The sequence below is a fragment of the Mastomys coucha genome, unplaced genomic scaffold (assembly GCF_008632895.1).
Source record: "Mastomys coucha isolate ucsf_1 unplaced genomic scaffold, UCSF_Mcou_1 pScaffold1, whole genome shotgun sequence".
Classification (NCBI taxonomy): domain Eukaryota; kingdom Metazoa; phylum Chordata; class Mammalia; order Rodentia; family Muridae; genus Mastomys; species Mastomys coucha.
The window spans coordinates 49,604,124-49,616,983 of NW_022196891.1; the positions used below are offsets into that span (position 1 = coordinate 49,604,124).

Consider the following 12,860-nt stretch of genomic DNA (forward strand, 5'->3'; position numbering starts at 1 on the left):
CTTATCCTTTATCAGGATTTTATCCCTGATATTTTGGATGTGACTGGAGTAGACGAGTGTGCGTGGCAGTGATTGACTATCAAAAAGACAGAGTGACTTTAGACAGGTTAATCTGGCAAACTGCACTTTAGCCATGTTAGGTGGGTGATTTCATCACCATCAATGTGACAGCAGATGCCGCACTGACACCACAGAACTCCTTCAAAGAATGTGAGAAGGGGGTATTTCATCTCTGTGAAATTCTTTCCACACAGGTATGGCCTCAGTTTAATCACTAGACAAACACAAACCCAGACTGTAGGATGTCCTACAGGACATCAAGGTGATTTGCTACTCTGGAGGTCATGACAAAAAAAGCCTCTAAAGCTGTCATGGACCAGAAGTGATTAGAACATCATGACAGCTAAGTGCTGTTGGTATGCTGGACTTGAGTCCTAGGACAGACAGGTGGACTCCAAGTGAAGTCTAGATTTTAACTGGCAGGACTCTGCCTGTGTGTATTTCTTAGGATTATTTGCTATAACACCACTTTAGATGATGTTAAAAGTGGGGAGAAATGAGTAGATTTTCTAACTTTCATCTCCTTTGAGTCTCTGTTCTTCATAAGACTACAGAGGCACAAGCATTCTTCAGAAAAAATAAATGGGGTGGGGATGGAGTAGAGCACAGATACCTTCTCATATATTCATGGACTTAGGCAAACTGGCAGGAACACACAAAATCTGAACCAGGGCAAGACCAGGCCTCTTGGCATAAGGTAGGCCGTGTCCTCAGCCAGCTCACACCACACAGGACTTTGTCCTTCAGAAACACTGCCAGCTGCAGTTTAGTTTGTCCTTCCCTGTTGTGTGCACAAGGTCTTATCCTGAACTAAAATAATGTCTACCCCTCCCTCAGAGGCAGCTATTTTTAATTGTCTTTGAACAACCAAAAAGTTTGAAACACTTTGAGTTAGATCAGCTTTAGGTTACAGGAGAGTTCTAGCTCTGAAAAATATTGCTCTGTTATATCCACCCTCAAGGAAAGTTCTCTCCAGGCAAGAATGAAAACATTCATTTGTCTGGACTCTAAAGTGCTCTTCTTTCCCCACACCCTATGCTAAAAGTTGGGAACTTAAGGACAGGGACAAAGATGATAATAACTATCCTTTTGATTTCAGAAAGGACACATTGTATTCTCTGAGATGTGAACAACATGATCCGGTTAGGACCAGAATAGGGCAGTGATTGAGCTTGGAAGCAAAGGGAATGATGTTCTCTAATACAAAGGCCAACTCTTCCCAGTGGGAGACAATGCATTTCCTTGGCCATTACATCTCCAAAACTGTTGTAGACACAGAGCAAGGAGGCTTCTTACCAAAGAGTCAGCAGCAAGCAAGTGAAAGTAGGTGGAGATGCCCCACTGCACACTTCCCACCATCAGCATCTGGGGTGTATGTGAAGAGGATGGAGACGCCCCACTGCACACTTCCCACCATCAGCATCTGGGGTGTGTGTGAAGAGGATGGAGATGCCCCACTGCACGCTTCCCACCGTCAGCATCTGGGGTGTATGTGAAGAGGATGGAGACGCCCCACTGCACGCTTCCCACCATCAGCATCTGGGGTGTGTGTGAAGAGGATGGAGATGCCCCACTGCACGCTTCCCACCATCAGCATCTGGAGTGTATGTGAAGAGGATGGAGATGCCCCACTGCACGCTTCCCACCGTCAGCATCTGGGGTGTGTATGTGAAGAGGATGGAGATGCCCCACTGCACGCTTCCCACCGTCAGCATCTGGTGTGTATGTGTGCATTCACAAGAACATGTCCGTGGGATTTGTAACTTTTGGGATTCATTTTTCACTGGGTCTAACACTTTTGCTAATGACCTCCCAGGTTAAGAACAAATTAGGCACAGAATAGAAGAGCCTTCTGACAAGTGTGGGCATCCTGCAGAAGAAATATGCTGATGCCATGCACCTGCTGCCTCTCTCTTGCTGGCTCTCGGACAACAGGGGCAGACATACCATATCCTTCTGCAGCTGCAGGCGCCTCTGGGTCCGCTTCTGGTTTTCTTTCACACTGCTGTCCAAGTTTGCAAATTTTGAGGTTCCTTCCTACGAAACAGGGTTAGGAAGGTCATGGAGGATGCCAAGCTAGAGAGAAGGAAAGGGTTATCTGGGTTCTATGATACAATCTCTTCGTGTGCCCCAAGATGCCATGCAGGCCTCCTTCAGGCCCTCAGGCTGTGGGGCCTTGCTACAGATGAGTCTCTGCATGTGGTAGTCAGGGGTTATCCTAGCGCTTCCCCCCAACTCTGTAAAAGCAGAGTCCCTAATTTGACTAGAAAATCAATCGTCACCATAAGGTCAGCAATTCCCAAAATGGAAGATTTTTTTTTTGCACATCTTGAGTTTCACACAAAGTAAACTTATATCTTAAAAATAAAGCTTTCTTCCTGCACATTTTATGACTTCTTTATCTTGGCCTGGAATGAATGTGCCAGCATTCTGTGACAGAAGGGCCCTGTGTGGGTACTTAGCTAAACGAAACCTCTACACACCAAGATCTTGAGGAAATCCAGTGTTGGAATACATCTTGATTAAGGAAAGGTGAGCCATCTGTGGCTTCCCTTAGTCCTCCTAAGACGCCTCCCTGGTTTGGAACTGACAAGGCTGCCCTCCCTCTGGAGGACAGATGGCCACCCATGCTCCTTGCCTGCTGCCTGGAACAAGAGTCCAGCTTTGACGTAACAACTAATCATGGGTTTCCTGACTGAACATAAAATGTTTCAGTTCTGTGGTTTCAGGGTCTTGTTTAGTTCTCATTTTCCAAGAACTGCTTGAATGGATGGCAATTTCACAATTCAGTATAACCTCTATATTAGTTTTTCCTTAGTCAGTTTCTCCAGGGTTTATCACATGACCTTAGCATGTGACCTTACATCATAGTACAATTACAAAAGGAATCCTTCTTGGTGTCAGGGCCTCATTAATGATGCCAGGGCATAAATGCATTCTGTCCATAACCAGTTAGGATCCTGGCTGTGCACGCCACTGGGAACAGAGTCCATCTCAGAAGTCTCTACCACAGATGATAAGAGAGAGCTACCAGCTAATGACATGCCACACAGTTTTCTTAGGGGCACATGACAGGAATCTAGTATGTGCCACTTCTCATACCAGGTGGTTGTAAGAGCTCCCAGATCCTTAGGATTCTGTTTGGAGTGAAAAAATCAATTCTGCCTGACATGAAGACAAGCACCTACCTCTTCCTAATGTATAACCTCTTCCAGAACCTCAGTTATGGGTAGAGCGGAAGTACTAGAAACTATTTTGGATTTATCTAAATTAATTCTCTCTTCCTTCCTTCCTTTCTTTCTCTGTCTTTCTTTCTTTCTCTCTCTCTCTTTCTTTCTCTCTCTCTCTTTCTTTCTTTCTTCAGAGTTTAACAGTGTAGCTCTGGATAGCCTAGAACTTGCTATGTAGACCAGGCTACACAGAGAGTCACCTGCCTCTGCTTCCGAAGTGCTGGGACTAAAGGTGGTTTCTGCTATGCTAGGCTTATCTAAAATTCTTAGTAACTTCTAAAAAGTTAAAACCTAAGAATCCTAAAGCAAGAGAGGGATCTTAAGGAGCACTGAAGACTCCATCCTATGAGCAGGGGAATAAAAGACCAGAGACAAGGAGCAAGATTTGTTGATTTCATGATTGTAGTTTCAGGAGAATGAGATTCTATCCCTGGCTGCAGGACTCACACAGAACTGACAAGTCAACCATGCACAGCACATCCCTGTAATCTCAACACTTGGGAGGTCAAGTTAGGGGGATCATGAGTTCAAGGCCAGCCTGGGATACAACATGAAGATTATCCATACAGTAAAATGCTATCCAAAGAAAAGGAAAAGGACAAAGAAAGAAGAGGTGACTGCTTGCTGCTAGCTCTTCCCAATGGAATGTCAACCGGAAATCCATTCACTTGTCATATCCAAAATTCAGATTTATTTCCTCTGCTGGCCTAAAACTCTTTACCTTGCCCCTCCCCACACCTCAGTACCCCTGAGCTTTCTGGAGCTTCCATGGCCTCCCACAATGCACCACCCTGGCTCTTTCTTCCTGCCCCCTTGCTGCTCACGCTCCTAGCTACTTTTCCTGCTTCCTCTTCCTGCTTTCCCAAGTCATTTTGTTTTCTCACAGACTTATCACTGGAAGCGACTTTAATCATCTCTCATATGTATTCCTGTTCCTCCTGCGCTCTCTAACCTCCGGCTTCTCCCTAGGCAGGTTTCTCCCTTTGTGTTGCTTTTCCTTCATCTCTACTTTTGCAGAATACAGCTGCCTTCTGTTGTTCCTGTGCCTCAGAGACTTACACTAGGTCTCAGATGACTGTCTGCTGGGTGCTGGCTCCATTTTAAGATAGAATGGTTAAGTTGCAGCTCAGAAGCTACTGGGAATTTGGTTTTGGTTGGGTCTTCACACTGTGAATGGCCTCTTGCTCCAACCTTGATATTAACATGTTGTTGAGCTTCACTGACCATTCATTTCTACCAGACCCAGACTCTTGCAGATATTTAGACATTGTTTATATTATTGCAACCAGGGATAACAGTCATCTACCAAGAGGTACAAGAACTAAGATTTGGTGGTATTCTGCTTTCCTATTGTTTTGAAATCTACAGATTCAATGATTTGTAATTATTCCAAGCTTCAGAAATCATAAGGTTATAATAAATTTAAGACAAAGTTTGAAAAGAAATTTTTTAAAAAATCTTTTCTCAACAGTTGGAAGGAAAACCACAAATATTTGCTAATTATTCTGTTGTCTGGGCCATCGTATTAGACAAGTGGCATATTCCATTCACCCACAAGTAGAAGATAGGTCACTTTAAACCAAGATTACCCAATTATAAATCAGTCTAGAAGTAACACATTAGAAACAGGGCCCAGTGGTTTTTCTTAGTGCTTACTTTGAGAACTTAAGTATCTTGATCTCATTATTTACAACTGTGCCAAGAAGTTACACCCAGAACTATACAATTCACATGAATAATGATCAACAGCAACAATGGGAAAGGGATCCGCATACACACATAGACTGCTCAAAGCACCCGCGTTAATGACAATGTACAGGCCACCTCAACTCATCGCCAAGTTTTTCAGTTTGTTGGGATCTGAGTCTTATATGACATTTAACTTAGAGTACTAAGGTTGATGTCACCATTTGAGAAAGGTTTATGGGATCTTTAATGTCTAGATATAGCCTTGCCTCTAAAGTTTCAGCCAGAAGACTGTCGCCAGGCAAAGAGCTGCATACAATTCAATTTATCTGCCTTTGGAAGGATGATTCAGGGGTATTGGGATTTCAGTGTATGGCTCCAGTTAGTCTAGCTCTGTGTTGCAGACTGGGAGGCCACTAAGCCATGCCTTTCCAGCTAGATGGGTTTCCATTTAAACTCTGCAAATCCAGAAAGATGTGAAACAAGGAGTAACATAATCCCAGGAATTGTTTGGTTAGTGTGCAATTCATCAGACATCAGCATAAACTGCCTACTCTGTTATCAGGTGCTCCTAGAAGGAAGCAGAGAAGGAAAAAGACAGAGTTATATGAACGACAAGCCCCTTAATCCATGGAGTCAAACGACGGCTTCTGGATGTACAGTTCATCCAAGGCACTGTAGCAGGCATTGGGACAACAAGGCTTAGGCTTTTGATTGTCCCCAAGGTGGAGTCACAATTCAGCTCTACTGTATGTTAGGTGTGGACCTTAGGAATGACAGACATGCTACATCTACCTATGGGCCTTAGCTGTCTATACAATAAAGATGACAAATGTAGAAAACTGTGGTGATAGTGACTGGCCTGTATTAACTAACTATTGATTATGCATAAAGTTATTTGTCATTATTGAGATGTTATTGTATAGTTCCCACAGTCATCAACTATGAGTGAACTCCTAGACACAGGCTGTTACCAATCTTCATATTTCTCATGTCAAGTTCAATGTTTCTAAAGAAGTAGAATGAGTCAGGCTATACCTTTGCCCAGCAGGCTCAGGAGGCCCCACTTATCTGATGCTCAATATACATTGTCAACTGAAAAAATATTGTGCAATGTGGTTCAAAAAAAGGATGTGGAGTTGCAGGCTGGCCTCTGTCACTGTAAGAGCTGTATTGCTAAGGCCTCTCATCCTGGCAACCGACAGCACTGAGTATCTGCTTGTTAAACACATATACATTTGAACCCAAGTTTTGATGTCAGTTGTATGGGTGGGAAGGAGGAAAGGCAGAAGGAGAAAAACTCAACTGGGCTTTGAATTGTCTCACTCCCAAGTTTCTGCTTCCCTAGAGGCTGAAGGAACGTAAGCAGCTTTCAAGCTACTTTTCCCAGTTACCAAGGGCTGCCCAGAATCCTCACCTTCATTAGTAGTTCCCGACTGGTTAGATGGTTATTATGATCAGAGAAGATATCTGAAAGTTCTTCAAACATCAGCATTCTGTCTCTGTGAAGAAAGATGAAGAAAAAATAATCAACAGAGATACAGGAAATCCAACACCTAAGCTATCTTCAGTACTTATTGCCTGAAAAGATGGTTTGGACCTCAGGATTTGGGGTAATGCTACACAAACGGAGTTAATGTGTGTCTTCACATACATAGCCTTTGTAAAAGATGAGCATGGTTACCAGGACAAGAGGAATTTTTCTAATCATATCTATTTAATTAAAAAAAAATGTTGATTCCTTTGGGACATCAAGTTCTAGAGAAATGTTCCCTTAAGTAAGTTTAAAAAGCATTTATCCTAGTAATACACACAGAGTCCTATGGAGGTCATCTTGGCCAGACACCTAAGTGTAGAGAGAAAGATGTCATGGCCAAGAGCTTGCCCTAGTTTTCACTGTTAACTGGTGAGAGCTGCAGATTAAGAACCCAGATGTTTGGTATCCTAGGCCAGAGTTCTTACTGTCAGAGTTGGAGTGGCCCTATCGTGGTTCTACCGCCATGGTGGATGAGTTCAAACCTTGCCTATCAAACCTCACCTCACTACTTCCTTAGTGATCCTGGACAAGTTGGTTAACTTTCTGGTTTCAATTTCTCCTCTGTACATAGGAAACCTACTGCAGAGTGACACAGTAAAGCACCTGTGGGGTTCAGGCCCCTCCCTATGCACTGCCCCTAGGGGGACCCCACTTGTTGGTCTGTACACATCTCTCTCCCTGGCCACTGAATGGATGATGATTCTGAAGGCCACAGACGGCTAGCAGCCAAATCACCATGTGTACAACATCTTCACTACCATAAAATATCATAAAAGGCCATTACCAAGACTTATTTGCATTTTAATGAGTATGATATTATTTGTATAACAAAACAATGAAAACTATTTCTGTTTTGGAGAAAAATAATTAAGAACTTAATTATACAAGTGTTTCAATAGAAAGAAGGAAGTAGCCTCTGTCTGCTGAAAGCTAGAAATGTAAAAGATTATGATGAAAGTGGTAAATAAGATATCTTGACTCCTCTCCCCCTAAATTTAGCCATGAAGAGCACATAAGACTGGTGTGGAAAGGGCTTATGAGGTTCTTAGCATCCTTCCTAACATGTAAACTGACCCAGCAGCAAATCACATGTGTCCAACAGGATTGGGCTTTGAGAGTTGTTTTGTTCTTTTGTTCTTGAAAAGTTGTTTTAAAAGACAGCTGGGAGAATGGATCTTCTCTTTGGCAACCCAAGAAACTAAAACATGCATACTTTGAACTAGTATTTTAAAGACTTATTTTTATTACTTTTCATTAGGTGTTTATGTGTGTCTGTGTATGTGAGGTATGTTAATGTGATGCCCTCAGAGATCCAGAGATCAGAAACATCTGGTCTTCTAGAATCCAAGTCACAAATGGAAATGTAGTACTGGGAACTGAACGCAGGTCCTCTACAAGAAACAGCTCTCACAATGTCAGAGGCCAGCCTATAGGTCCACTTCCTTTTCAGTCAGCCATGTTTATTGAGCACCAGGTAAGTGGTGGCTCCTGATTGGCCTGCTGAGTAAAAGTATAGCCTGGGACATGGAGTGCTATTCAGCTATCCCTGTAGCTCCCATGTGTACTAGTTTCTGAAGTTGTAATTTAAGACTCAGAACTGCTGGAGAAGAAATCCTGGGCCACAAGGTAGCTTTCTATTCTTGTCAACCAAAAAAAGTCATGATTGTTTTTCCCTGAAGTCAGACAAATTTTACCATCTGACCATTCCTGTTTATGGGAAACAGTAACCAGGGGAAGGGAAGGTGACATCAACAGCCAACTAAGGACTCCTTAAGGCCCACATCTTTCATTAAATGTAAGTTCAGAGGGAAATTAATCAACTCATCTCTCTCATATAGAGTAACATGCACTATTGGAAATCAAAGAAAGGAAAGAGAAACAAGAGTGGAAGCCAAGAGCGTACACTACATTTGCAAAGCCTATGCTCAAGCTTTCAAGTCCATATCATGTGGCTTCCATGGCTCTGAAGCATGAAGCATATTAAAAAATTTTTTAAAAACATTGGGGGGGGCCTCATTATATCCCTGGCTAGCCTGGAATTTCCTGTGTAGATCAGGCTGGTCTCCAACTCACAGAGATCCACCTGCTCTGCTCTCTGTGTCCTAGGATTAGCATCACTTATTTTAACTCCTTCTTTTTAAAGCATCAAAGAATAACCTAACCAATAAAGTGACTTCTCATCTCATCTGTTAGCATTTCATCTCTGGCACCCATTCTTCAGCATAAACTTGCAAAACTCTGGTTTGCCTTGGGCCTCTTATAGGATTAATAGCATGGTTTCCATGTTAGAATCACCATGGAAATGTTATCTCTGATTATGGCTGTAAAATATATATATATATATATATATATATTTGGTTGGGGTGGAAAAACCCACCTGTGGTGGTTCAAACCAGAATGTCCCCCAAAAGCTTATACACTTGAGCAGCTGGATTCCTGTTTGCAGAAGTGTTGGGAAGGATTGGGAGCTGTGGCCTTGTTGGAGGAGGTGTATCACTAGGGCTGGGCATGGAAGTTTCAAAGCCCATGGGAAATCCAGCATCTCTCCCTTGTGTCTCTCTCCTTTCCTCAACTCTGACTGTGGATCAAGAGATACTCTCTTAGCTACTTCTCCTGTGTCATGCGGGCCTGCCACCATGTTCCCTGCTATGATGGTCACGAACTGATCCTTTGAAACTGTAAGCAAGTACCCAATTAAATACCTTCCTTTAGAATGTGCTTTGATCATGGTGTTTCTTCAGTGCAATAGGGCAATAACTAAGACTCGACCCTAAATGTGAGTATACCATCCCACAGGCTGGAGTCCTGAGCTGAAGAGAAGGAAAAACCAAGCTCAGCACAAGCATTCAATGCTCTCTGCGTTCTGACTGCAGATACAAAGAGACCAGACACTTCCTGTTCCCACCACCACACCTTCTACAGCCACTAGAACTGTAAACCAAAATGGATCCTTAAGTTGTTTTGGTCGTGGTATTTACCACAACAGTAGAGACTATGCCTAACACACCTTTTAAATCTGAACAAACTGCCCCTTCCTTTGTGGGGTAAAACAAGCCTCCAGTTCACAAGCAGAGTTCTGGAAGTGGAAGGCATCCAGTGAGAGAGGAAGATCTCTGTGTTGCCGATTATCCCAGGGTTTAGACAGAGAAGGATGAAGAGAAAACAGTACAAAATGTTCGTACTTAGTAATCTCAGTCAGGGACCATGAGAGGAGCCCTGGCCTTCCCCTCATTAAGACACTTTAATATGCTGAAGCTGAAACGGACATAGTCTCTTCCTACTAAATCTCAAAAACTGATGTCCTAATAGCACATGTTATCCCTCACACTCTGGCGCAGCTAAGGGCTTTGGAAAGAGGCTGAAAAACAACCAGAAGTTACGCAAACTGCCCAACTTCATCACTCCACAACCTCACCCCTCAAGATCCAGATAACAAATACACCCTCTTCCAAATCATTGCAAGCCTGGTGACCATGGCTCTGGCACACACGGAGAGTGGGTATGGTTTCCATAGCCGCCCACCCTCAAAATTCATTAATGCACCCTTCCTGGAGCACACAGAGGGTTTCAAACATGTATCTCTTGTCACATGATATGCGCTCTGATGGTAAGGACGCACGGCACAGTACAGAAGCAGCAATGGATCACCGGGGCCCAAGTGATCACTGGGACCAGCAAAGCAGCGCAGGCACTGGGGAACTTACCTCGGGACAGCAGCCCAGGCCTTTTTCAACCGATAGATGGAATTAGACTGCAGTGCAGAAACGATGGCCCTCAAGGAGGAAAAATTCTTCAGAATTCTACATTCCTGCGTGGGGAGTGATGAAGACATAAAAGGCATTTAAATATCAGTATTACAGTGAGTTGCTGTGTCCTGTGTTAGAGGTATTACAGCTGCTATGAATTCTTACTGCTAAATAGGCAGCTGCATAAATACTGGACATCAAAAAGTGGCTCCTTCCTCCCGCCCCAGTCACCAAAACACTTTATAGATTTTGGCACTGTAAGCTTGTTTTCCCCCTTTAATATACTTTTACGCCGTTGTTACAGTTTTATGGCTTCCAGCTTTCCCAGTAAAGGGAATGCCAGGAAGTAAGCATACATGGCAATGTAGAGAGTGTAAGTTCACTCAGCAGAAAGCATATGCATGCCTTAAAACTACATGTGGAGGACCATTGTGCCCTTCAGGTCTTCAGAACGAGCTGGGAAGCAGCCACCCTAAGTTCAGATGGTACAAAGAACTCCAGGCCTGAGAGGTGTATATAACTTGGCAATAAAAATTCACCACAAGTTGAACTTCAGCTTTCATGGTCTTAGCCAAGGGGGGAATATTTTTATACACATTTATTTGGTTTCAAATTGGCTTGTCCCACAATCATAAACATTCAGAAACACCTTAGTACTTCAAGGCTTTCAAAATAACTTGGGCTTTTAAAAATAAGATTCATTTTGGCAGTGTTTTAAAACAAAACAGAGAAAGAACAGGAAAGATTTTGGGTGTTGTTTTTCTGGGTAAGAAGAGAGGCTCCTTAAAGGTACCCTACCCTAAGGGGCCAAGCCCATAGGGTGGGTAGTCAGTGGCCCTGGAGGCAAAAACCCTACAGATAGTAGGGCCAATAAAACAGGGAAAGGATCCCATAGTTGGCTGGCCTGGGGGTGTGGCCACATCTGGGTGTTGTCTGTCTAGGTCAGAGGAGCTACTTTATAGGTAAGCAGGAGGGCAATGGATCAAGGTTTTACAGCTGACCACATTGCAGAAGCACCTGTTCGGCTTCAGGCTGAGCACCTCAGGCAAGAGGTGCCAAGGTGGTCAGGCATAAATGCAACTTGCTTCAAAAATCATTTTCCTAAGTGATGTTGTTCTGGACCATGAAGTACAAACAGAATTCTCCAATTGTCATGACAAAATTTTGCACGCTAACCAAACCTCAAGTGTTTTCTTCAGAGTAAATTTCAATGTACTTCATAAAAGTCATGCCCAGTCTTTTAAAATGTCCTGATGTTCCCTTTATTTAAAAAGAAAACAGAGGAGGAGGGAGGCAGGGAGAGAGGAAGGGGAGAGAAAAGGAGGGGAGGGGGAAGAGGGAGGAAGGTAAGATGTAAGGAGTGAGAAAGGGAAAAAAGACAGAAAGGGGGAGGGAGGAAGAAAAGAAGAAGGGAGAGAGGTGATGGCAGGGAAGAATATGAGAAGGGAAGGGAGGGAGAAGGAAAGAGAGGGGGAGACAGGGAGGAAGGAAGAGGGAAAGAGAGACAGCAGGAAAGAGGGGGTTGTAGCCCTGCTGCTGTCTGGAAACCTCTCTCTGACAGCACAGTTCAACAAAGGTTCAGCATCCCAAAATTATGTTCTAGAAATCAGGAAACTTGCAATAAATAAAGACACCCAGGCCCCAATATATCATGTCCACCGTAATAAACATATGGAACACATTATTCAGTAACAGGGTGAGGCTAAGGGTTTACAGGAACACATGAAGCATCCAGTCCTGTTTTTAGAAAAGGAGGCATATTCCAAAGGATGCAGTGTAAATCCAAAACTGCAGCGAAGGCCAGGCCAAGGATACACACCCATATTAGGTCAGAAATAGATTCTACATGTAAAATTAATATCATTTTTCAAACATTTTTTCTTTTTTTCTTCTTTTGTTTTGTTTTGTTTTGTTTTGTTTTTGAGACAGGGTTTCTCTATTAGCCCTGGCTGTCCTGGAACTCACTCTGTAGACCAGGCTGGCCTCGAACTCAGAAATCCGCCTGCCTCTGTCTCCCAAGTGCTGGGATTAAAGGCGTGCACCACCACTGCCTGGCGAACATTTTTTTTTTTTCAACAGAAATTAACTATGACTAATGAAGGAAGAATAAAATAAATCTGGCATGAAGCCACCTACAAGTCTTAGTGTTTTATCCTCCATAATTTCAAGAGACATAACATACTCAACATTGTGGGGAAAGCCATTGTCACAGTGAGGCTAAGGACTCTTGACTTTGTGCACACATTGTGGGATGGAGAATACATTTGGAGTTATTCAGAGTTTCCTTATCATGTAAACATACAATCTATATTTAACTTCAACTGAAAGTCATGACTTGAGTCACTATGCCCCACAGGGATGCTGTGTTTAGGCTGTCTAAGGAGTATAGTGAACTCGAGGCATAAAGACCATTTGCTTTTGAGACATAATCGTTGTGCCAAAAAATATTTTCTTACATTTCTAAGAAGAAAGAGACACTCCATGCCAATACCACATTTGTAATTATTTTTGCAGTATATTTGCAGTTATTTTTGTAGAAAAACAAGTTTAGTTCTTTACAACATCCATGCCTTGCTTCCTGCTTTTTTTTTTTTTTTTTTT

General features: G+C 43.0%; 1 protein-coding gene across 5 annotated transcripts in view; it reads right to left on the reverse strand.

Annotated features, from left to right (window-relative positions):
* The window catches only part of Rgl1 (ral guanine nucleotide dissociation stimulator like 1), a 250,890-nt gene that overhangs the window by 25,198 nt on the left and 212,832 nt on the right, over window positions 1-12,860 (reverse strand). For all 5 annotated transcript variants that reach the window (XM_031384722.1, XM_031384703.1, XM_031384717.1 and 2 more), the window contains 3 exons: window positions 10,218-10,321; window positions 6,394-6,478; window positions 2,008-2,097 (listed from right to left, as the gene is read on the reverse strand). In XM_031384722.1, coding sequence (XP_031240582.1) covers window positions 2,008-2,097; window positions 6,394-6,478; window positions 10,218-10,321 — 279 coding nt within the window. The remainder of the gene's footprint in view (window positions 1-2,007; window positions 2,098-6,393; window positions 6,479-10,217; window positions 10,322-12,860) is intronic.